Source organism: Monodelphis domestica, chromosome 1 (genome assembly GCF_027887165.1).
Source record: "Monodelphis domestica isolate mMonDom1 chromosome 1, mMonDom1.pri, whole genome shotgun sequence".
Classification (NCBI taxonomy): domain Eukaryota; kingdom Metazoa; phylum Chordata; class Mammalia; order Didelphimorphia; family Didelphidae; genus Monodelphis; species Monodelphis domestica.
This window is the reverse complement of record NC_077227.1, coordinates 287,192,728-287,220,265: the sequence shown is the minus strand read 5'-3', so window position 1 is coordinate 287,220,265 and position 27,538 is coordinate 287,192,728. Positions and strand designations below refer to the sequence as shown.

Below are 27,538 nucleotides of genomic sequence, written 5' to 3'. Positions count from 1 at the left end.
ACTTAAGGGAATTCTTAAGGAAATCAGGAAGAATTGTTAAATAGGAGAAGCTGCACCTCTCTCACCTCCATTTTGGGAGGTGATAAATCCTGAAGTAGTCTAAGAGGAAAGGATTCTACCAATTGTTCAGAATAAGGATTTCTGACCTTTTCAAAAAAAAGTACAACAGCATTCCAGGTGAAAAGAACATTGTACCATTACTGAAGGAAAAGCACAGTGAATCTTCTGCTAGACTAGAAGCTGGGTATGGTAGAAGCTACAGGTTCCCAATAAAGACCAAACTCAAAGAGTGAACAAATTGACCCATCCAGCAGACACATCACCTTGGGACAAGCCAGCTGAGTGAACTATCTGATCATCACAGCAATGACCATGCCTAGTGAGGAATTAGCCCCATGGCCATATAAAGCCCTGAAGAGGTAAAAATAATGAGAGACTCTTAGTAGCTAAGTCATCTTCTGAGTCTAAGTTGGCTGCCAATTGACTGATTCAGCAGAAATGGCCTCTGCAAGGAGGATGCTTCTTACCTATATAACTTCAGGCAAGTCACTTAAATCTTCCTGTGCCTCAATTTCTTTATTTTTGAAATGATGGTTTTAGCCTAATTGCCCTATAAAGCTCAGCTCTAGATTTATTATTTTAATGATTATTTTTCCATTAGCTCTGCTTGGAGAAAGAGGCTGGGAGCAAAGAATCAAGTAGGATCAGAAACCAAAAAACTGATTTCTCACTCTTGCAGTTGGTAGTGATGACAGTGTATGAATTCTTGTGCCTTCCATTTGTTGTTTATCTCTAGTTTATACTGTAAATAGTTTGCTTTGTACATAGTTATTTGTGGGTTTTCTCCCCCATTATACTGGGAGCTCCTTGAAATCAGGAACCATATTTTTGCCTTTCTTTGTATCCCCAGCACTTAGCAGTACTTGGAACTTAGTAGGTGCTTAATAAATGCTTAACTGACATCTAAAAATTCCCACAAGTTCAAATCTGTCATTAATACAATTTTACTGTGATATAACATCTTAATCTAAGTGTAAATGGTTAACAAATTAAGTAAGCTTCCACAAAGGAGGGAGAGAGAGAGAGAGAGAGAGAGAGAGAGAGAGAGAGAGAGAGAGAGAGAGAGAGAGAGAGAGAGAGAGAGAGGGAGAGAGGGAGAGAGGGGGGTGACGGAGATGGAGGGAGAGGTTGTCTCAGATTTTAGGAGCTCATTGGGAGGAACTGCAGGGATGGAATTAATTCATATTAAAATATTTTTCTTTCTCTAAATAAATTTTTCCATTATGTTAGTTGCAGTCATGTATACGATTAACTGTTCTGATTTCCAGGAGTTCTCTTATATCACAAGAAGCTTGTTGAATATCCTAGAGTTTCACATGTAAACTTTTATTTCAAATTTCATAAGTACCTAATTCATGATATCCCCAAAGTGGGAAAAAAAAGTATATTGAATCCATGCATTTTGTTTATTTTTCTTTTGTTTGTTTTTTGTCTGTATTTTTCTTCAATTTCCTATGGTTCCTCATAAATCATCTGATGCTTGTTGATGAAAGCAGAACTGATATTCAGTAAACTTCTTTACTTAAATCCCAGAGAACAAGCTGCTTATGATGACCCAACAGAGATGTAAGGAAGGTCCTTGAAAGAGGTATAATCAACCAACTCTAATCCTTGTTTTCAGTTAGGCAATGTCTTTAAAAGGAGACTAATTAGTGAATAGATATGGGTGAAGGATCTAGTAGACCTATCTTTTGTTGAACTGAGATGAACTATCTATAGTATAAGTGATAATAAATATCTATTTTACATTGCCTTCCTTTTAAAAATGAAAGTTTGATGAAGAAGATACAGAATTGTAAAGCACTGCACAAGTAACAGTAAAAATCATGTGACCTACTAAGTTATTATTTTCATAGTATAAGCTATTCTATTCTGATGTTTCGTATTAATTTTTGTGCACCACTATTAGAAACTTGCAAGGTTTTATGTTACAAAATGGCCTCCGATGCAGATTTTTTTTTTTTTTTGTGGCAGATATTTGGAAACATGCAAAAAATCGATTTGTTCCATTCAGATTTTAAAGTTTAAAATGTGAGATTACTATTATCAGTCATTTGGAAATTATAGCCATTAGAAAAATCAGTTGCCAGTAAAGTATACCAAAACGAAAAATATTGTTGCCAGTTAACTGAAAATTATAATTATCAATCATGATAAGAGAGAGTATCTAGAAAAACAGCAAATTTTAATAATACCTTCAAATCTCTTAAAACTTAAATTTGAAATTGTATTGAATGATAAAAGAAAAAGGTTTTCTTTTCTTTTGGTTATTTTGATTTATTTGTATGTTACTTAAAGTTTCTGTAGTTCCTATAAATTGTCTGGATGCTTGCTGATAAAAGAAGAACTGATAAGAACTTTGCTAGGTCATAGAGTTTAATCTCCTGTAATATATTAATCTTATTCATCTTCTCAAGAAGTGTTATCTACTATTAGAGTATAATAAAACTAACTTGGTTATTGAAAATAGGGCTATAAGCTTTTTTGTTGTTGTTTTTATCATTACCTGTATTATCGATTAGATGTAATTACTACAGAACAGCTGGTTGCTGGTTTTAGAGAGCATCAGTTGTTCTCCCTATCCAGCTGTTGGCTAATAAGAATAGTCAACACATCTGTTTCAACAGCTGGTAATTAACAAAACCATAATTGCTGCAACTTTTTTAAACATACAATTTATAAAAGTGGAGGATGTTGAAGAATATTTTTGTGAGCAGTTAGTCCCTGTTTCTGTCTGTCTCTCTATCTGCCTCTGTAGATCTGTCTCTCTTTTTCTTCTTCTTTGTATGAAGCATTGAATGGCAAGAGAACACAATATGCTAATCCAGAGCTTAACTTTTTCAGATCTTTGTTGGTGTTTCTTATTGCGACATTTCTTTGCTAAATTGCAAAATAAAATGGATCAAAAGCAATTTGAGTACGTCATACAATGGTTAAAATCTTCAGCAATGTGCCCTAGGCAATTTTATGTTACCAAATTTTTAAGTATTCAAAAGAAGATGGGGGTGTCTCTTTTTTTTCTTATTTTTTTTTCACATGCCTAAGCACTGCTCCCAAATTTAGACACATCCCCATTTGGAAAGACTAGTTGTATACAGAATTTTCATGCAAGTTTATTCTTTTCTTGATTAAAATTAAGGAAACTCAGTTTGTTGATCAACATCATCTTTCTATAAAAAACCTTTTTGTACCATAAATTCTTTTAAAAATGTTTATTTATTTTGGCATTATAATTAACTTTAGTTTTTTATAACTATGATATTCTAAAATTTTTAATTATTATATTTAAGAAATTGTGTTTTACTTAACTTTTCTTAAAAAGTGATTTGTATGTTTTTAAAGAGTTTTGCTGTTTGTTTTTTATGACATCTGAATAGACAATTAGCATCTTTTAAACCTCAGATTGGAGCATAGCTATTTCACAAAGAAAAATGTTTGTGACATTTGGAATGTTTTTATTTGAAACCTTTTACAGAGTTGATATTTTCATTGGACTACTGCCAGCATGACTTTCACCAATAGTCATATAATAGCTTTAATAGCTTTTAAAGCTTAAACCTGCACTTAGATTTTTGGGATACTTGGTATAGTTTTCAATACTCTCATTTATGATGTTTTCATAATTGCATTAATATAGTCAATATGTTATGAATGCTCATCAAAATTATTCCTAACCAAAACTTTAATTCTGTTTTTTTCAGGAGCTAATTCAAAACACCATGACTGACATTTATTTAAATTTTTTTGATATCTTTTGTTTTTATATCAACTCCATTTCCTAATATATGCTATCCTCCTCCTCCCAGAGAACCATTCTTATAATGAAGAATAAGATGGGGGTGGGGGAAGGAAGGTCAGCAAAACTTAATACTTTAAATGCAATGATCCAGGACATCTCTTGGGAGGGACCTAGGAAAATGGATGCAAACCACATCCAGAGAAAGAACTGTGGGAGTAGAAACACAGAAGAAAAGCATATGATTGATCACTTGGGTCAATGGGGATATGACTGGGGATGCTGACTTCAAAATATCACTCTATTGCAAATATTAATGATATAGAAATAGGTTTTAACAATGATACATGTATAACCCAGCAGAATTACTCATCAGCTCAAGGAGGGAGAGGGAAGAGAGGAGGGAAAGAATATGAATTGTATTACCATAGAAAAATATTCTAAATAAATATACTAATTAGGAAAAAAAATGGACATTTTAGTCATTTTCTTTTTATAATTTCACATTACTTTCTGAAATACATAGAGTAGCTCCATCAAGCATTAGTGTACCCATCTTCTCATAATTCATCCATTATTGATTAACCTTTTTCAATTTTTTTACCTCCAGTAATAGTTTATTGTATTGTTCCCAATTACATATAGAACCAATTTTTAACATTTGTTTCTAACATTTTGAAATCAAATTCTCTCCCTCACTCCTCTCCCTTTCCCCCTCCCTGAGACAGAAAGCAATTTGACATAGCTTATATATATGCTATCATATAATGTATTTCCATTTCTTCATATTGTAATAGAACATTGCAAGAAATAACTCATGAACAAAATAAAATGAAAATTATATGGTTTAATCTGCATTCAGATTCCATCAGTTTTTTCTGTCAAATTTCTCACGAATGTGTCTTCATATTCTTTAATAACCACTTTTTAAAAATACCACAGATAGGGGGCAGCCGGGTGGCTCAGTGGATTGAGAGTCAGGCCTAGAGATGGGAGGTCTGAAATCTGGCCTCAGACACTTCCCAGCTGTGTGACCCTGGGCAAGTCACTTCACCCCCATTGCCTAGCCCTTACCACTCTTCTGCCTTGGAGCCAATACACAGTCTTGACTCCAAGACAGAAGGTAAGGGTTTAAAAAAATATATCACAGTTAAGTCTCTAACTCTATATCTCTAATTGTTTCTTTGTGTCTCTTTCAAATAACCGCTAAGTATCCATTTATTTTTTCTTTGTAAGTGACCTTATTTACTTCTCTTGTATTATGATTTAAATATACTGCTTATTCCTGTGTGTTTTGTTGAGGTTGTTTTAATATATAAAATGCCTCATTTCTTGAATGTCTATTATTTTTCATCGATAATTAGACTCAGGTTCACAGAATGTTATTTTGGATTGCAAGTTTGTTCTATGTTTTTTGAAATATATTATTCCATTCTCTTCTGTAATTTCTAATATGTACAGAATAGTTTGTGTTAACTTGAATTTTCTTTATTTTTGAAGATATCCTGGCCACTTGCTTGTCATTGATTTTTCATTTTAACCACTATATATCTTGGAGTTAAAGTTTTGCTTTTTTGTTTGTTTATTTTTCCCTAACCTGTTTTGTTATCCAGAGCTCTTAATTCTGGCTCATTCATTCTTAGTTTCCTCTCTTTATAGATTTTACTTTTCTTTTGAAGCAGTTTAACATTTTGTTAGCCTACATTTCCTCAAGCTTTAGTTCATTTACATTTATCGTATATTTGTTAAAGTTTTGCAATCTCTCTTAGAGTATAATACTTCTCCATCTGAATAATTTTAGGATTCTATATATATATATTGGTATATTTGTTTGTGCTCTAAAATTTTATTTCATTTTTTGTCTTTTGGGATCTTTTTTGTTTCAACCTTTTTTCTTACATATTTCCCATAATTTACTAACTGACTCTTCCTACCCTTGCTGCTGGGTATCCTCCGGACCAATCTGGAAAGCTGCTTCTCTCTGCTCCAGAGTTGGGGAGTTTCAGATTCATCAGCATGCAATTTTGCTCCTAGTAAACTATGGGGGGACAAGACTGACCACAGATACTGTGTATACGTGCTCTTCCCCTATAACCCAGTTCTTCTCTTTGGTTCTCTCCCTTTCTTTGCCTTGTTGGAATAAATAATAATCTCCTGGTTTTTATTGGGTGAGAACAAGGACAAGGAAGGTATTCCAGGTAATATGTTTCCTTCACTGATAGTCCTCCAAACCAGGGCCACACCTAGGTCAAATATAGTATGTTTTTAAACTTCCCCACCCCTCCCACCCTCCCTTTCCTCACATCATCCCTTGTGGCTAGGCAAAAGACAAAATCAGTGTCTCCTACTTTTTATGGGTTGGAAATAGAACATGTGCTGTGATATATCAGAAAAATCTGTGTAACAAGAGAAGATTTCATTATAGGCTCCATGCTCAAACCTGTGGGTCAATTTATATATCCCTTCTACGATAATAAAAGCTGAATGGGGAAAGGTGCTGAGTGAAGATTTTAAGGATTACACTTCTCTGGTAATATTCATAAAAATTTTGCCTTGTCAAAGTTCTTCCTTCTTTGTCCTATAGACTCTGCTATAATTCTTTTACATTTAGCACATGATTCCTTTTTTTTTTTAAGATTATAAGACATTATCTGAAGAAAGTATCTAGTAACATGTTTAAAGTATTATTTTTCATAATTGTTTAGGTTTTCAAAAATAGCCTATAACTCTAGATCTAAATAAGTAACATGGCATATAGAAAGCAGAAACATGAGTAGATTTGAGTTCAAGTCTTATTTCTTACACCTACTGATATTGTGACTATATAAGGCTCCTATCCCCTCGGTATCTGAGGCTACTTTGTAAGACTCTAAGTGACAGAAAGGTGCTAGCTTACATTGGTAGAAGTTTGCCTTTTGAGAAATCCCTATACCAATGAAATAACAAAGGTCCAATTCCTGTCCCTATTGCCTATATATATATATATATATATATCAGATTTTCTCTCTATGTGAAGATCAGCAAAAAAGCAACTATATTTTATCATTATAAAATAAAACACATAATTATGCTACCTTTCAATGAGACATATAAGAAAAATCTTTCTTTGAAGGATTACTAAAGTTAATCTGGTAAATAATATTTAAAGTACTTATTTAGTTCTTAAAAACTGATATGTCTAAGGAAAATGTTAGTCAAGTTCACTTGATTAAACTTGCTTCACTAACATTACAGTTGGCAAGTATTTCTATATAGTCAGTGCTTTAATTGTCTCTTAGGTATGTTGAAAGGTATAGAAGAAATTCTACCCAAGTGCTTGCCATTGACTGAGTGAAGATTGCATAATTGTAAAAATTTTTGCTGGCAAGGACAAGTTTTGTTCAGCAGGTGTTCAGGTTATGAGGTGTACCGTAAGTACAATCAAAAAGCATATAAGATCCTTTGAACAAACAAACAAAACACTGCTGGCTAAAATGCTAACTGGAGAAAGGTATTGGCATGTAGAGAAATGTTTACTGCTTGGGTTTAAAGTAGGGCATGTATGTAAGATCTGCATACTGTCCTAGTCCTCCGGAAAGACACCCTTGAGAAAGGAGGGCATCTAGGACAGCGGTGTCCAGACTTTTATAATCACCACTACATCCCTAAAAAGGTTTTGACATGTACCCCAGTACACGTGTACTTATTTACAAATTGCATACAAGCATTTCTGTAATGGTAATAATCTACATTGTAAAATTTACATAGAAATGCACATCTTTAATAGAAAAAGATGAAATTATATTCGACTCTAAAATCAACAGAGAGCCAATAGAGTTTGAGAAGAGGAGAGACATGGTCAAACCTAAGCTTTAAAAAGAAAATCATATTGGCTAGCTCTGAAGGATTGATTAGAGATGGAGTAATTTAAACAGTGCACTGTTTAAAAGGCTACTTTAGTAACCTAGGTGAAAGGTGCTGCAGGTCAGAACTAGGGTGATAGATTTGTAAGTAAAAATAAAGAAGAGATATGAATGACTCTATGGTGACTTAAAAAACATTTGATAACTGATTGGATATATTCAGTGAAGAAAAGTGAAGAATTATAGGCCATACCAAGGTTATGAACCTGAGAGAATAGAAATCAATACAGTGGTTCTTTCAAAAGAAATAGAGTTCAGAATAAGGATATGTTTGGGGAGAAAGAAAATACAATAAAAGCTGAAAATTATCAGAATTCACCCATACATGTTCATCCTGTGAGATTCATTCAATATCATCCAAAATGAAAAAAAGGAAAGCCCGAACTCATCAGCCACTGATCTGGAAGACCCTTCAGGGCTCACTTTCCATAACCTAGAGGCAATCTGGAGGGCAAAAGATGGAAGTGAGGAAGTGAAAGTACCTTGTTCACTTTCTGTGTTAGTCCATGGGGACACAAAGAAAAGTAAAAACATAGACCTAGCTGTCAATAAAACAAAAGCCACTAACTCTACATGCAAGATATATATATATATATATATATATATATATATATATATATATATATATATAGAAAGAGAGAGAGAGAGAGAGAGAGAGAGAGAGAGAGAGAGAGAGAGAGAGAGAGAGAGAGAGAGAGAGAGAGATGATAGATGTGAATGGAAGGTCATTGAAGATGGAAAGGTAAAGGGGCCTCCTATAGAATATGGAATTTGCAGTGAGTCTTGCAGTGAGGAAGAGATAAAGAAGGAGAATACAGTCATGGGCCATAATCAGTGAAAAGGCATGAACTCAAGAGATGGAATCTCTGTGTGAGAAACACCAAGTAAGTAGTCTAGGATAGTTGGATCTTAAAGTGTGAGGAGAGGATTGAAGTGAAAGAAGAAAGATAAGAAGGGGTCACATGGCAAAGGGCTTTAAAAGAAGAGGATTTTATATTTTACCCCAGAGATAGTAATAGTTAGCCTCTAGAATTTACTGAGCAGGAGATGATGTATCCTGAATATCAATTTGTTAATGAAAGGGAAATGGCCTGGAATAAAGAGAGATTTTAGGCAGAAAGACCAAACAGAAGGCTATTACATTAGTATAGGTGTGAGATGATGAGAGCCATACTAAGACTACCTTGACTGTGTGATTAAAAAAAGACATATACAAGATATGTTTGTAAAGTAGAAATGACAAGACTCTACAATAGAGTGCATATGTGGACTGAGAGAGAATAAAGAGATGAAGATTGGCAGTCTATGTGACTGGGATGATAATAGTGCCCTTGATAGTAATAGGAAAGTTTAAAGAAGGAAGATTTTTAGGGAAAGAATGAGTTCAGTTTTGAACATGCTGAGTTTGAGGTGCTTAGGGACATCCAATTCCAAAAGGCAATTAGTAATTCAGGATTGGAAACTCAAGAGAGATGTTAGGGCTGGAGATATATACACACATGTATATACATATGTATATACACATATGCCTACATATATGCATGCATGTATATACATATCTGAGTATTATGTACATAATAAGACATGATAGTTGAACCCACGGGATTTAATGAGATCACCAAATGAGATTATAGAGAGGGAAAAGTGAGAAGGCTCAGGATAAAACTTTAGGAGTTACACATAATTAGCAAATTACAACTGGGATAAAGACCCAGTAAAGAGAACTGAGGAGTAGTTTGGCACATAGAAAAACCAAGAGAGATCAGTTTCATGAAAACCTAGGCAGGAGAGATTCTAGGAGGAAAAAGTGATTAACAGTGTCAAAGACTAAAGAGAGAAGAACAAAAATAAAGATTGAGAAAGGCTATTAGATTGGCAATGAGATTATTGGTAATTTTGGAGAAAGCAGTTTCAGTGGAAGCCAGAGAGGCAGAAAGGTTAGAACTGAATAAGAGAAGTAGTGGTCCTGAGTTATATAGAGACAATTAAAAGGAATGTTCAGGCCATCTCACATTTTTTTTTTAAAGATGGGAGATTCATCAGAGAGAAACATGACTTTATTAAGTGCCTTTGTTCCAGGCTCTTTACTATGCTATATATGTTTTACAGGTATTATCTCACTTGATCCTCCTAACAATCCTGAAAGGTAGTTGTTATTATGAGCCACATTTTATAGTTGCAGGAACAAAAGGCTAAACTAAAGGAACTAAAGAGATTAAAAAAACTTGCCCAAGGTTATTCAGTTACTGAGACTGAATTTTAACTCAGTTCTTTTTTACTTTAGGCCTTGCACTCTGTCCACTGGAGAAATGAAAACTAGGCAGAGAATAAGAATATTGTATCAGGGAGGAAGACTTAGGAAAGAATTGAGGTATAAAAAGGAGATAGAATATGGTTAGAATGCTGAACAGGAGTTGGTGTCATAAAGCATAGGAAAAGATGAGATTATCAAAGATTGTGATCTGATAAAGGAATTTCAAAATTCATCAACCTGGAAGTGGAACACAAGATTAAAGGTTAATACCATCACTGTGTGAGCTGAGGTGAGTCATGAGGATTGAATAGAATGATGAAGAACAAGGATGTTAGTATACTGAGAGAGCATTGTGATGTATATTGAAATCTTGTTATGAAGACAGGCATTGAGTTGAGAAGTAGGTGCTAGTAAAGAGGAAAGAGGGAACTTCCGGGTAAACATGGCAGCAGTCTAGACACAAGACTCATCCTCTCCTCAGCACCCACCAATATAGACTACCTTAAAAGACCAAAAAATCCAAATTCATATGAATGAAGGGACTCTACAGTAGGGCACAGCATTGAAGGTACATGGGATTTCGACATTGCCACAATATATTGGGTGAAAAAACACCCACCAAAACACGAGCTGATCTACCCTCCCCCAACTCACCTAGAGAGTCAGAATCAGAGCCAGCATGTACCAGAATCAGTGACTGAGTGAGGGGCACCTCTAGAGTGACCAAGGGGCACATCTAGGTTCTTGGCAGCTGACTAAGACCACCAAAAACCTACCCCTGAGAGCAGCTACAACTGAAACCCCAGCACGTTGAAGAGTGTAGATTGTGGGAGCTTGCAGGAAGATAGCACAGAGAAGGGCAACAAACAGCAGAAAATGCGGAGATTTGAGAGCTTGCCTCAGGCAAAATCTTTGCTCCTTAATTCCATACACAGAGAGCCTGCCCATCTCACTCAGATTTCTGACTAAAAAGGGAAGGAAAAACCTCCACGGTGATGGCAAATACTACCCAGGAAGAACAACCTCCCTCCAGCAAGAAAAACAAGAAGAAGGGGTTGACCCTGGGGAAAAAAAAAATTTTTTTTTAGATTTTAAATGCTTATTTTATTTTTTTTAATTTTATAATATTTTATATGATCATTTCCAAGCATTATTCATTAAAGACAAAGATAATTTTCTTTTCCTCCCCTCCACCCCCCATAGCTGACGTGTGATTCCACTGGATATCACATGTGTTCTTGATTCGAACCCATTGTCATGTTGTTAGTATTTTCATTAGAGTATTTGTTTAGAGTCTCTCCTCTGTCATGCCCCCTCAACCGCTATAGTCAGGCAGTTGCTTTTCCTCGGTGTTTCTACTCCCACAGTTTGTCCTCTGCTCATGAATAGAGTTTTTTCTCCTAGATACCTGCAGATTGTTCAGGGACATTATAACACTACTAATGGAGAAGTCCATTACGTTTGATTATACCACAGTGTATTAGTCTCTGTGTACAATGTTCTCCTGGTTCTGCTCCTCTCGCTCTGCATCACTTCCTGGAGGTCATTCCAGTCTCCATGGAATTCCTCCACTTTATTATTCCTTTTTGCACAATAGTATTCCATCACCAACATATACCACAATTTGTTCAGCCATTCCCCAATTGATGGGCATCCCCTCGTTTTCCAATTTTTGGCCACCACAAAGAGCTCAGCTATGAATATTCTTGTACAGGTCTTTTTCTCCATTATCTCTTTGGGGTACAGACCCAGCAGTGCTATGGCTGGATCAAAGGGTAGATTTATACCAGGAATGCAAGGATGGTTCAATATCAGGAAAACCATCCACATAATTGACCATATCAACAAGCAAACCAATAAAAATAACGATTATCTCAATAGACACAGAAAAAGCCTTTGACAAAATACAACACTTATTCCTATTGAAAACACTAGAAAGGATAGGAATAGAAGGATCTTTCCTAAAAATAATAAACAGTATTTATCTAAAACCATCAGCCGACATCATCTGCAATGGGGATAAACTATATGCATTCCTAATAAGATCAGGAGTGAAACAAGGATGCCCATTACCACCGCTATTATTTAACATTGTACGAGAAATGCTAGCAGTAGAAATTAGAGAAGAAAAAGAAATTGAAGGTATTAAAATTGCCAATGAAGAGACCAAGCTTTCTGGATGATATGATGGTCTACTTAAAGAATCCTAGAGAATCAACTAAAAAGCTAGTGGAAATAATCAACAACTTTAGCAAAGTTGCAGAATACAAAATAAATCCATATAAGTCATCAGCATTTCTATATATCTCCAACACATCTCAGCAGTAAGAATTAGAAAGAGAAATTCCATTTAAAATCACCCTAGATAATATAAAATACTGAGAAATCTATCTGCCGAGACAAACACAGGAACTATATGAACACAAGTACAAAACACTCTCCACACAATTAAAACTAGATCTAAACAATTGGAAAAACATTAACTAACATAATAAAATGATCATCCTACCCAAAATTGTTTACTTATCTTAGTGCCATACCAATCGAACTACCAAAAATTTTTTACTGAATTAGAAAAAAAACAACCATAAAGTTCATTTGGAAGAAAAAAAATATCAAGGATATCCATGGAAATAATTAAAAAAAAATGCAAAGCAAGGTGGCCAGGTCTCAAAATATACTATAAAGCAGTGGAATAGACTTGGGGTAAGTGACCTCAGGAAGACAGTCTATATAACAAGCCCAAAGATCCCTGATTTGGGGATAAAAATCCACTATTTGATAAACACTGCTGGGAAAATTGGAAGACAGTGTGGGAGAGATTAGGTTTGGATAGACCCTCACACCCACCAAAATAAACTCATAATGGGTGAATGACTTGAACATAATAAAGAAGGAAACTATAAGTAAATTAGGTGATCACAGAATATTATACGTGTCTGACCTATGAGAAAGGAAACATGTTAAAACCAAGCAAGACTTAGACAAATTCACAAAATGTAAAATAAATAATATTACATCAAATTAAAAAGATTTTGGACAAAGATAACCAATGTAACCAAAATTAGAAGGGAAGTAACAAATTGGTAAACAATCTTCTTGACAAAAACCTCTGACAAAGGTCTTTTTACTCAAATTTACAAAGAGCTAAATCAATTGTACAAAAAATCAAGTAATTCTCCAATTGATAAATAGGCAAGGGACATGAATAGGCAATTTTCAGTCAAAGAAATAAAAACTATTAATAAGCACATGAAAAAGTGTTCTAAATCTCTTATAATCAGAGAGATGCAAATCAAAACAACTCTGAAGTATCACCTCACACCTAGCAGATTGGCTAACATGACAGCAAAGGAAAGTAATAAATTCTGGAAGGGATGTGGCAAAGTTGGGACATTAATTAATTGCTGGTGGAGTTGTGAATTGATCCAACTATTCTGGAGGGCAATTTGAAACTATGCCCAAAGGGCGATAAAAGACTGTCTGCCCTTTGATCCAGCCATAGCACTGCTAGGTTTGTACCCCAAAGAGATAATAAGGAAAACTACATGTATAAGAATATTCATAGCTTCACTCTTTGTGGTGGCAAAAAAATTGGAAAATGAGGGAATGCCCTTCAATTATGGAATGGCTGAACAAATTGTGGTATATGTTGGTGATGGAATACTATTGTGCTTAGAGGAATGATAAAGTGGAACAATTCCATGGCAACTGGAACAACCTCCAGGAAGTGATGCAGAGCGAAAGGAGCAGAGCCAGGAGAACATTGTACACAGAGACTGATACGCTGTGGTACAATTGAATCTAATGGACTTCTCCATTAGTGGCAATGCAGTGATCTTGAACAACCCAGAGGGATCTATGAGAAAGAACGCTATCCACATTCATAGGAAAAACTGTGGGAGTAGAAACACCAAAGAAAAACAATTGCTTGATTACATGGGTCTAGGGGGATATTATTGAAGATGTAGACACTAAAGGAACATCCTAATGCAAAATCAACAACACGGAAATAAGTTCTGATCAAGGTCACATGTAATACCCAGTGGAATTGTGCATCGGTTATGTAAAGAACAGGGGGAAGGAAGTGAGGAATACAATATGAATTTTGTAACCAAGGAATAATGCTTGAAATTGACCAAATTAAAAAAAAAACTAATTAACTAAAAATTAAAAAAAAGAAATAAGAAAATATCCTGGGAGTAAATAGAAAATGGTCATTAGAATCTGCTTTGAGTAATATATTTGACCAAAAGAAGAAGTTGCTTAATGAAGAGAGTGTCTGGTAAAAGCAATGGAAAACAAATAGTAATACAAGTCCTCCTCCCAGGCCAAAGATTTGGGGTGAATGGGGAATTAATTCATTCGTCAATGAGAATTTATTAAGTCCCTGCTGTGTTTTACCACTGAGATTATAAAAACCAAAAGCAAAACCGTGCTCTCAAGAAACTCACAGACTAATATGGGCTTGGAGGATAGCTGTTGAAAATATCCAGAGCCAAGAAATGGAATGAGTAAAAAGTGAGATGAGTGAATATATGGCCAGTTCTGGAAAAAGTGGCTAGAGATTGTTTTGTCAGGCAGGATCTAGATTTCAGGGAATGCCAGAAGATCAATAGAAATAGTTCACTGTTGAATACCATTTTCAAAGTTTATTTGCAACTAAGACCCTCATTGATGACTCTTTCAGGTATCTTCCCCTCCAATCATTTTATATGTTAATTTTTCAATGCTCTCACAGTTGTGTCACCTCCAGCACTGATCTTCTCTATATACTCTTTGTCCAATCTAACTGTTTTTTCATCTTTATTATCTTTTAGTCCTTTTCTATCTCTCTAATAAACACATCCAGGACTGTGGTGTTAAATGGTAAATTTCATCATTCTGTGTCTTTCCACCTTTTTTTTTTTGGTTATTGTTTTCTATTTCCATTTCCTTCAATGTCTTTGGGGGTGATTTTGCTTAGCAAGGCTTCTTTAAACTGGTCTTACTTTTTACTACTTTTTTTTTCTCTTTGGGAGATCATACAGCTTCTAATTTTCCTTTGCTTATTTTTGGTAAGATTTTATAAATTAGTTTGTTACCTAACATTTATTTACTTTGGCAGCCATCTCTCCCTGGCAAGTAGGTCAGATGCTAATAACTAAGAGCTTTCTGAACCATTTTGGTGGTCTTATTGTAGTAATCAGTTTAGATTAGTTAAATTTCTATTTAAAATTATTATAATTCAATGCCATTTCTGTTGTCTATTCTTACTATAAACAAACCAAAAGAAAGAACTAAGTTGTAGTGAAATTAGCATAGCAACAAAAGGAATTGATGAAGTGAACTTTGTTGTCTACTTGAAGGTAAGAAGAAAAATTATGAGATATTTGGTAATCACAGACTATCATAACTATTATTATAATTATAAAAAAATTGGGAAAAATTATTTTGGAAAATAACTGCAGCTTATGCCCCAGTTGAGAATGAAAAATAGAGAAAACCTGGAAAAACTTGAAAACATTCACTCTATTAATTTTACATATATTCTCATACTTGTTGTTAGGTAAAGATGAGAATCAGAATAAAAATATTTGAGAAAATATGGTTCATGAAGAAAGAATGAGAAAAGTTAAAGAAATAAATACACCAAAAATTCATGTCCTTTAATCATGAACATTTTCTTAAAGAAAAGAATTGGCATATGCTAGTCATGGCAAGTGCCAAATAACATCACAAAAAGAAATAGATTATATTTTAATAGACTGGAATATATTTGTTATTCATGTGAGAGTTATCCTGGATTCAACTGTGAATGTAGAATTAGACCATTGATTTGTCAGAGCTAAGATCAGAATTGGCAAAAAGCAGGAAGAAAGAATAATAATGAGAAAAAAATGCTATACAATTGAAATAACTTAATCCTGAACTATTTAAACAAGTAATTGACAATCAAAAATGGGAAATGGACAACAATATGTACACAAGTGAGTAAATACAAAGTAATTTTATGAGGGAAGGAGTGTTAATATGTAGAGTGATCAGGAAAAATCTCATGTAGAAAGTGATACCTGAGCTAAGATTTGAAGGAAGGTGGGAATTTGCAGATGTTAAAACCACTTGTACAAAGGGATGAATGTGAGAAATAGGTCAAATACAGAAACCAGGTAGAAGGCCAGTTTAAATTAAACAATGAGTACATGAAAGAGAGTAATATCAAGCCTGGAAATATAGATGAAGGTTGGTCGTGGAGCATTTAAATGCCATCCTGAAGAAGTTTTTAGTTCAGGTTAGAGGAAATAGAATGGCATTAAAGTATTTTAAGTTAGGTATAAGAAAACTGGTCAGATGTGTTTTACCAATATCAATTTGGCCACTGTGTTGAAGTTGGAAAGCAAAGAGACTAAAAGCCAGGTGGTGTAGTTAGTTGTTTTTCTTTCCATATAGCTGAACCCTAACAATGAATAAAAGTTACAGAACCAAGTTTAGGTTTGATAGTAGTATAATACTCTATTAAAGTAATTAGCTTATTTTAAGCGCAATATAATGGTCCCTAAAATTCTCATGATTTCCTCCTCTGCAACTTTCACAAGAGCTAATTTTACATGAAAAATTATGAGTTCAATCACAGACATTCTGAAGCCCCATTTAGGATAATTCCTAGCAATTGGCAGAGGTCGAACCCCTTTGCCTTCCTTTGGATTTCTATCAGGGGCAGCTAAGCGGCTCAGTAAATAGCCATACTTGAAGACAGGAGATCCTGTGTTGAAATCTGGCCTTCGGCTCTCCCTAGCTGTGTGATCCTGGGCAAGTCTCTTAAGCCCAATTGCCTAGCCCGTAGCATTCTCCCGCCTTGAAACCAATACTTAGTATTGATTCTAAGACAAAAGTAAAGTTTACAAAAAAAAATATGTCTACTTCTAACTAACTTCTGGCTTCTTATTGAAGCAAAAATCAAGTTTCTGAAATTGTTCAGTTAGTAAAAACAACTGATTTTATATCTTTAATGGGAGCGGGGGGTGGGTACCAGAACGAAAGGGAAGTTAGGGAAAAACCAGATCTTTTCCAAGGATTTTGAGTCCAAAAGTAGCAACATGCTTTTGTGGAATCTGACTGAGTTTTCTGTTCTGAGATGCTTGGAGGAACAATGATCATCCTCTGTATCTCTTTTCTCTACCACAGTTCAGTCCCACTTTCTCTTTATTTTTTTGATGTTTATGACATGGGCCACTGATTCTTTATGCTCCTTATGACTCTGCTCTTTTCTCTTTACTCCCAGATCTTTACCATCTATGGCTTTTTCTTAGGTAGCACCTCCCTTTTTTTAAAAAAAAGAACCATGTCTGATTCTTTGAGGGAAATGTACTGGGCACTTTTCACACTTGGTTATGATTGATGGATTGAGTCTATGAAAATTTCTTAAATATAAAAGTTAATAATGTTTAAATGGGATAGAATATTCAATGGAGTCCCATCCTTACATTAAAAAGCTTTCTAATAATTATAGCTCTGCATAAGGAGTGTCGACTATAGCTTATTGGTATGAGTTGGACTAGATGATTGCTAAGATTTCTCTAACCCTAAAAATCCTTTATTTCTTTTTATTCAGTGATCTGAAACATATTAAAGAGCACTCTTCCAAATTCCTTTTATGAGACAAATATTGACTAGATACCAACAAAGCAAAGAAAGAAAATCATATTCATTCATGGATGCTAATACCAAAATTTTCAATAAAATCTTTTTTTTATTCTGGACCTAAACAGTGAAATAAAAAAATAGCATTTTTAAATACACAGTAGGATATAAAGTGTTGAGTGTTGTATATGCTTCCGTGAGTCACCATTTAATATATTTTGCCTTCAAATATCTGAACAGATTAGGCATATAGTGCTAGTCTCTCGGTGACCGAGAATGACTATTGTCTTTGTGCAGTTTCATCTACGGTGTACCCTCATGTGGCTTTGGAGTCCAAAGACTGAGGCGCAGAGTTTGTGGCACATGGGGCATGGGACGCCAGTTGTTACAGGAGGTGAGGTTGTGGCCTGGTGTCGGAGTTCACGTGCAGCGGCAAGACGTCGTTCATCTTCAAAGGTGGTGGCGGCATGGTTAATGTGGGTTCGCTAGCTGCTTCTGTCAGAGGCACCCACAATGCGTCCATGTTCACTGTGTCGAACACCTTTGTCAGGTCTATGAAGACAATGTAGAGACTCAGGTTCTGCTCAAGGCATTTTTCCTGCATTTGCCTCACCGTGAAGACCATGTCGATTGTGCTGCGATCTGGTCGGAAGCCACATTGTTATTCAGGCAGGTTCTGCTCTGAAACAGATGACAGGAGTCTGTTGAGTATAACACAGGCAAGGATCTTTCCAGCAGTGGAGAGTAGTGAGATGCCTCTGTAGTTGTCACAGGCTGCTCGTGAGCCTTTGCTCTTGTATAGGCCTACGATGGAGGCATCTCTGTGTTCTGGGGGCATGTCTTCCTCTTTCCATATGCTGGTCAGCACTATGTGGAATGCCTGGAGCGCCTTTCCATTTAAGGTCTTGTACACCTTGGTTGGGATCCCGTCTTTACCGGGTGCCTTGCCTGCACTCATTTGTTTGATGGCTTTTTGGACTTCCTCTATTGAGGGAGGGACATCAAGTTGCTCAATGGTGCAGTTTTGGGGGATCTGGTCAAGGGGCGCTTTGGTTGACTGAAGAGGGTCGGTTGAGAAGCTGACTGAAGTGTTCTTTCCACCTGTTGCTGATGCCTTTTTTATCTTTTATGAGAGGCATATAACATATCTAATTAAACCTATAAATTTATTGTTCAATTTAAACAAAAACTACAGCTATTAGAATTAGGATAAAGGCTTATTATTTGATAACAACTTCTAGAGGAAAAAAATAGACCTAAAGAAGACATTAGAAGCAGCTAAGTGGCTCAGTGGAATAGAGCTCTGGGCCTGAAATCAGAAAAACCTGAGTTCCAATGTGGTCACTATATGACCCTGGACAAGTCATCTATTCTCTGTTTGCCTTCATCTTCTTGAGAAGGAAATGGCAAACCCCTCCATTATCCCTACCAATAACACTCTATGAGAGTATTGGCGTACTATAGTCCACAGAATCACAAAGAATTGAATATACTGAATTGAAAAACAAAGAAGAAATTCAATTTAGACCAATACTTCACAGTTTGTACTAAGGTAAGTTCCAATTGAATAAGTTTCCTAGATATGAAAAGTCATATTATAAACAAATTAGAGAAAAATAAAAAAATTTACTCATAAGATTTATCTATAGAATAAAAATTCACAGCAAGTCAAAGGATAGAAAGGATCACAAAATATAAAATTTTTAAAGCTTTTGTACAAATCAATAAAGCTAAAATTTCAAAAGGAAACAAATGAGAAAAATTATTTACATCAAGTTTCTCTGATAAAGTTTTTAGTTCCGTGAGGAACTGATTCAAATTCATATGATAAAAAATCAATGATTATAAAAATTGGTAAATGATCTAAAGTTAAAGAATTTCAAAAGAGGAAATGTATGCTATCTATTTCCATATGAATGTTCCATATTACCAATAATTAGAGAAAAGCAAATTAAAATAATTTTGCAACTCTACCTCATCCTTTACATTAGCAAAAATCACCCCCAAAATAACAAACTGCTGGAGGAACTGTGGGAAAATAGGCACACTGATGCACTATTGAAGCTATGAATGGGTCCAAATATTCTGGAAAGCAATTTGGAATTGAATTATACACAAACTTGTGCATTCTTTTAACCAAGCTCTATCACTTTTAGACTCATGGCCCCCCAAAAAAAATCAAAGAAAAAGGAATTAAGCCTATATGTAAAAAATATTTATGGCAGCTCTTTTTATGGTGGAAAAAAAAAAAGACAAAGAGTTACTCATCAATTGAAGGATGAGTGAATAAATTGTGAATATAATGGAGTAGTGTTATGTTGTAAGAAATTAGGAAATAGATAACTTCAGTGTTGTGAAGAGACATGTATGAAATGATAGAGTAAAATGAATAAAACTTACAAAAGGACCCCAATTTATAAAAACAATTTTGAGGATTTTCATAAATTGTTAAAGAATGAACTGAGCAGAACCTGGAGAACAATTTATAAAATAACAACAATGAAAATACAAACAATTTGATTTCTGAGAACTAATGATGAAATATGCTCTCACCTCCTGTCAGAGAGGTGATGGGTTTTAGGATGCAGTCATTTTTTCTGGATACAAGCCAATAAGGAAATTTGTTTTGTTTGATTGCTTCCTTATAAATATTTACTACAAAAAATTTGTTGCTTTTTTTCTCAATGGAACAGAGGAGAGAAAAAGAGAAAATAGATTTCTATTAATAATAAATAATTTTAATTTAAAAATGTGTAATAATTACAGATATTGCCCTGCTTATCCTTACTCCCTTCTATTATATGGATATTTAAATATTCCAGTAGTCATCATTTGCGGGGCATTACTATGGCTAATTCACTTCATCTCTCATCTAGCCCTTCACCTAAATTGAAAAAGAGAAGATGAAAAACCCTTGTAACAAAAACACAGTCAAGGAAAATACATTGCCAGTGACCATGTTAAAAAACACATGCTTCTGTCCATATGTTGAATCCATCTCTGTCAGAGCTGTAGGTCCTTAGAAGATTTTAGTTGTTCATTGCTTTAATCCTTTGATTACTTTGTTCTGAATTCTTTTAGAGTACTTTTTCTTTACAGTGTCTTTGTCATTGTATAACTTATGACTTCAGTTCATACTAATCTGGATTTTCAGAAATCATTTCTTTCATAATTTCTCCCAGCACAGTAATATTCTATTAAATCTTATAGCACAGTATGTTCAGCCATTCCTTAATTATGAAGATCCAACCTTAGATGTTGGTTCTTTCATTCTCTTCACTTCTTTCTTCTGTCCTTCATCTCCTTCCCTCTTCCCTTTTTTCCATTCCCTTTTCCTTCCTCTTCTTTCCCTTTTAATTGCCACTACAGGAACAGGAATTTGACAGTTCTCTCCCTAGTATTATTTTTCTTCTTACTTTCTATAATTGTATATTCCTTTTACCCTTCCTTCTCCTTCCCTTCTTAAAACCTTAAGAACAAAACTAGTCTATCCCCCAAGGTCCTCTTCTTTTCATATTTAACTCTTTCAATTCCCTTTTAAGGTTCTAAAGGAACACTTGTTTTTTTTTTCTCTCATCGGTGTTATTCTGAATCATAAAATAGCCCCTTCCAATTGTTCAAATAAATTTGCTTTTCTAGCTTTCTCATAACTCCTGTGTGTGCATTTTCATGTCTTCTATTTCTGAAAGATCCCTTTTTCTCTCAGTAGGATTCTGCATAGCTTTGCAGGGTAAGTTATTCTTTGTTGTACACCTCTCTTATTTTTTGGAAAATTGTATTTCAAAATCTTTTACTTTTAAAAGAAGCTGCCAGGGCTTGTGTGATTTTGCCTATGGTTATTTGCTAGTTAAACTTTTTTCTGTATGTTTGCAGTATTTTTTCTTTGATGTAGAAGTTCTATATTTTTATTATTTGCATTTCTAGGACTTTACCTTTGGGGGCTCCTTTCAGAAGGATTCTTTCTCCTTTCTCTTTTTTGCCCTTAGTTTCTAATAGGCCAGTTTTCATTATGATTTATTCAAATGTGATGTCCATGCTTTTTTTATGTCATGATTTTCAGAGAATCCAGTGATTCTTAAATTAGCTCTCCTTAATTTGTATTCCAGATCAGTTGCTTTTGATTTCAGGTATCTTATATTTCCTTCTACTTTTTCGGTCTTTTGATTTCATTCTAGTATTTCTTGCAGTTGTACAATCATTGATTTCTATTTAGTCTATTGTCATTTTCAAAGAGTTGATTTTTGGATATGACTTAGTATTTTCTTTTCTAAACAATTTATTCTCCTTCCTAGATTTTAAATATCATTTTGTCTTGTTTCTTCTTAGTATTCATGTAGTCCTTGGGGAAAACCTATTTTCCCATGAGTCTCTTTGGTAAGTGTTATGGCATTATTCTTTTATAGGTTGGGTTTTGGGATTTCTTTGGTCTATAATAATTCTTTAGAGTTGTGGTAATCATCTTCAGCCTTCATTCTTCAGCTTCAGTTTTGTGTCAGATCCAATTTCTATATCCTGTTATACTCTTGGAAGAGATGGTCAGCCTTAATTATCACCGAGGTTTCAGCACTGACCTAAAATTGCTGGGCTTATGTTTCTTGGATTTTAAAGTTTCAAAGTGCTGGATTTTCAGTGCCCTTGGGAGTATGGCAGGACAGTATCAGAGACCTCAGAGCCCAGGAATGTCTCATTCTGAGTAACAAAATGCTATTATTGGTCATTCCTACTTCACTTGGCTTCTAAGGGTTTCTGAATCCCTTAGGGTTTTTCTGTTCAGAGCTTCTGCTCTCTTTCCAGATACAGAGCTCTGCAGGCAATAACTGTCTTTGGCCCATCTCTGCTTATGCTATGAGATTGCCATCTTGTTTACGTGGACTTATGTTGGCTTTGTTGGCAGCTCCCTTTCCTTTTGCCTCTGGGTTTCTGTCTGGCTAAATGTGCTGTTATGGGGGTGGACAATATCACTTACTACTGTTTCTCATTGGATTTCTTGAACATTATTTGTCCTATTTTTGCCAGAGTATGTGAGGGGGATCAGATTTACTTCCTTTTGTTTTTGTTTTTGTTTTTGTTTTTTAAGCTGAAGTAACTGTGGCCCAGAGGTATTAAATGACTTGTCAAATGTCACTGAGGTATACATGTCAGAAATGGGATTCAAGCCCAGGTCCTGTAACTATAAGTTTGAGATTCTGAGAAATAAATTTTTTCCGTCTATGATAAAGTGAATCTCCTTTAGACTATTGTTTTTGAACTCTAAGAAAAAAAAACAAAGAAAAGAATAGGTCCATTGAATTTCTACCACTTTAACTAGGAGTAGGTTCAGGCTTCTTCTTAAATAGTTCATCTTTAGCATCAAGACTACTTGTTGGATATGTTAGAGTAGAGATGCCTTTCATATATATATTGGATCAGATAGCCATTGAGGGCCCTCCCAACTATCATGTTATGTGATTCCATAGATGTTGCAGTAAAATTAATAGAAATGATTGTGATAAAAGAACATTTAGGAACACTGAATAGTTTACCTAGCAGATGTTTGGAGAAGGGAAGAATTAATTACCAAACAAGAGACAATAAGAGTATTATTTGATATAAGACAAATAATATTGATTATATTATGTTAAACAAAATGAATGTAATCAAGATTATAAGGGAAACAGCAAACTAGGAAATTTTCTTATGACAAATTTCTCTGATAAAGGTCTAATTTCTCAAATTTATAGAGAACTAAGTCAAATTTTTCAGAATACAAGTCATTCCCCAATTGACAAATTGTCAAAGGAAATAAACAAGCAATTTTCAGTTGAAGAAATCAAAGCTATCAATAATCATACAATAAAATATTCTAAACTGTTCTTTATTAGAGAAATGCAAATTAAAACAACCCTGATCAGATTAGTCAATATGGCAGTAAAGGAAAATGGTAAATGTTGCAGGAGGTGTAGCAAAAATGGGGCACTAATGCATTGTTGGTGGAGTTGTAGAGGGCAATTTGGAACTCTGATAAAAGGGCTATAAAACTGTACATACCCTTTGATCTGATAATACCACTACTGGGTCTATATCCCAAAGAGATAATAAAAGAGGGGAAAGGACCTACTTGTACAAAAATATTTATAACAGTTCTTTTTGTAGTGTCAAAGAAGTTGCAAATGAGGGGATATCTATCAATTGGGGAATGGCTAAACAAATTGTGGTACATGTTGGTGATGAAACACTATTGTGCTATAAGTAATGATACACAAGATGATTTAAGAAAAAGCTGGAAAGATTTGCAGGAACTGATGCAAAGCAAAATAAGCAGAACTGGGAAAACACTGTACACAGTAACAGCAATATTGTATGATGATTATCTGTGAAAACTTGACTACTCTCAGCAATGCAATGATCTGGAATAATCCTTAAAGACTTACATTGGGGAATGCTATGCACCCCCAGAGAAAAAAACTGTTGGCGTTGTCTTTCCCATCAGTTTGTATTTATAGTTTTATTTTGGGGTTTTGACCAATATGGAAGTGTGTTTTGCATGACAATAAAAATGTATATATTTTTAAAAGAACATTAAAATGCCAAACTTTTAGTTAATGAGATTGACTTTGGATCTTATGAACTTTTCTCCCCACCCCAATGGGAATCCCGATAATGATGTCTACACATTTAGAATTTTGCTGAGTTTTAATGGTAATATTAATATTGTCCTTCTTATTGTTCATCCTTCATTTTCAGAGGACCAATGAAATCACTGGGTGATATCCTTACTTACTCATGAGTTGGATTTAAGTGAGGCATAGTTGCATAAAGTTGGCAACTTCATGCTTTCTTCTGGAGTCATTGAACTCTAGTGACAAGACAAAAGTCAAGATTACTGGCAATGACCCAGGGTGAGGAGGATGCATTCGGCATCTTCACTGTCTTACCAACTCCATAGCACCTGCTTTAGCCACTAGACTGAATAGTAATTGTAATAATAATAGTAATAATAATAATATAGAACTGTAGTATTTTAGAAATAAACCTTGGAATAGTGCTAAAATTAGTCCCAGATTTCAGATATATTAGTAAATTGATTAACTGTATGAGACTTAATTAGAGACATTGTGGCATAATAGATATAAAAAGCTAGCCTTGATGCCAGGAAAAACTGGATTCATGATCCTCCCCTAACACATACTGAATACTCTAGGCAATTCTTTAAGATTATAAATTGCAGTAAATGTATTGACCTGTATTATTTGATACAGGGAGTTTTAATCCTCAAAGAGAATTCTATCTACCAGTGAAATTAAAGGCCATTTCTTGTCCCTATGACACTCACATAGTAATATTATGGGTGTGGAAGCCTTTTAAAAATATTGAAAATAGCACCTTTCACAAATTCTCATATCTATTCACAGGCAAAGTTGTTATCTATGCAACAAGCTAGAGAAACTGCTGTTCAACAGTATAAAAAATTAAAAGAAGAAATCCAGACACTGAGAATTTACTACAGGTAAGATTTCATCTACTTTAGCCTAGAATACAGTATTAGCTAACTTGAACTATTTTCTACTTGTTCTTGCAAATTAAGGAAGTATCCTTATGATGTTAAACTTTGTTCCATTAAACTGCTTTTGTCATTTTGTCATTTTAGAAAACAAAACAATATCACAAAATATTCTTTTTAACTTTTTTCCTTTTATTTAATAAAATATTATTTCTACAGCCAGGAAAAGATTGTTTTGCTACCAGCAAGACAAAAGGACATCATAATTTATAACTAAATTGTTTAGTAGAGTCCCTATTGACTTGAATTTTATAAATATAAAAGTTAAGATATATTTAAAGTGATATAATATTAGTAATTATTGTTCATTATATTAGTAATCTTAGCTATTCATCCATTACAGTATTTGAATGGAAGCTCATGTCTATGACTATGAAATATCTAAATCTATGTATATATGTATTTTACTTCCACTTCTAGAATTATACAAAAGATTTTTAATGGTTTTGTATTTCTTGCCTTCCCAGTGGCTAGGGAAGAGTTAGAGGAGAAAGAGAAATTGAAACTAAAAATATAATTAAACAAAAAATAAAAAATAAATTGTACAATAGAAAAAAATGAGTCTGATAAATAGTAAGTGAGCATTTTTCCACCAAACTTCAAATGTGTTCAAAGTAGGAAATGCAAGAACTTATTCCCTGTGTGTAAAATCTCTTAATTAGGATTTCATGAGTTCTGTTTTTAAAGTTTCATTAGAAGTAACAATGCTCAAGTGCTTTTCCCAGACCTTTTTTTTTTTACCCATTTGACTCTAACACATGTCATCAGGTAGAAGAGATTTTCAGAGATCAGGGTTTGCTAACATATTATTTCTACTAAAATTGTATAAGGGAACACAACATTCTGGGTCTATTAAATAAGCCTATTTTCATTGTCATTTACTATTGGCTTCTATGAAACAAACTCGCTTCCAGTTTTAAAAAAAGAAAGGCAAATTAGCACCAGCTGCCAGGACCACTTTCTATTGCTGTAAAAACTTCATTTCTTGAGCCTGTCCCTTTCTCATTCCCCAGTGATAATGGTAAGCCTAGTCAGATCTTGTAGGTCTGAAACTTCTTTTCACTGTTGTAATATAACAATTGGAATCATTAAATTAACTTCCTCTTTTCCCAACATCCAATTTTAGGAGAACCAACTTGATTCAGCAACAGCAAAGAGCAAACGCCTTTTGACTGTTTCCATTATTGCTACTTCAAATGAATAGTAAATATTTGGCAGGAAGAGGACTTGGTTAAAGCAGCAGTATATGCTTCTCTGAAACTTCCTTTCCTTTAATACCTTTCTCTCTCAAGAAATTCAATACATGGCTCATAGTGTTTCCTTCCACCCTTATGGTGTGAGTCTTCAACATGCATATTAATAGCTCTTCAAATATCCTAATCTCTCATTTCATCAGTCCCAATAATTTACTCCTTGACTCCACCTCAGCTACACACAGGGATTGTCCCACCTTTGATTCTACGCTTTAGCCACAACAGTCCCACTTCCATGAAGCAAAAACTCCTATATCCTGTTATCAGATCATGGCATGCTATCATTCATTCCATCTCTCCATGTGTCTTACTCTTGCTAAACCCTTCATTTATCCTGAGTAACCTCCATTCCCTCTGGTCCTCAGTGCCCAAGCTATCAACTCTGCCCTGTTTAGTCTCCTCCCTTCCCTCACCTGACCCTATAGTTAACCAATTTGCCTTGTTGTGTTCTCAGCAATTATCTCTTACCTATCTCTTACACATACTCTTTTCTTAATGTTATAATGGCTTTGCTCTCTCTTGGTTCTCATATCTATCCAACTATTCCTCAGGCTCTCATTTCCTAGTTCATTTTCTGTATCGCTTCCCTTAACTGTGAGTATACTTCAAGTGTCTATCCCAGCTTCTCTTTTATTCTCTCTTTATATTTTTATGTACTTTATCAATAACCCTCATAGTTTTAATTATCTGCCACAAATATTAAGTTTAAATTAAATTAAACTCACAAATTTTATATTTAACCATAGTATTTCTCCTGAGTTCTAACCTATTTGATATTTCAAGCTTCTCAAGCTTGAAGCATCTCAAATTCCACATTCTCAAACTAAACACATTATCTTTTCCCAATTCCAGACTTACCCTATTTCTATCAAGATTGCCAGTATCCCAATCTGTTTCTATTAGTTATATTGGCTGTTTGATTCAAGGATCCAATTTGGTAGAGTGTTAACTAGTATGGGGGCTTGAGCAATATTAGCATAATTATTATTTCCCACTGACCCTGTGTAAAAATAATAAATGGGAAGCTAAAAAAATAAAGTATTTGTTGAAATATGTAGGATTTCTAATTCTAAGGGATTCTAAATCGACCCAAATAATCTCCCTGGTTCCACAAGGAACTGCTTCTCCTGTGTTTCACAGACTACACTAATCCTCCTTGATCTGACTAGCCCA

The 27,538-nt window shown here is 34.5% G+C and overlaps 1 protein-coding gene across 5 annotated transcripts in view; it reads left to right on the top strand.

Annotated features, from left to right (window-relative positions):
• Positions 1–27,538, top strand: part of MIPOL1 (mirror-image polydactyly 1) — a 487,859-nt gene that overhangs the window by 337,411 nt on the left and 122,910 nt on the right. For all 5 annotated transcript variants that reach the window (XM_056811003.1, XM_007473186.3, XM_056811002.1 and 2 more), the window contains one exon: positions 24,964–25,058. In XM_056811003.1, coding sequence (XP_056666981.1) covers positions 24,964–25,058 — 95 coding nt within the window. The remainder of the gene's footprint in view (positions 1–24,963; positions 25,059–27,538) is intronic.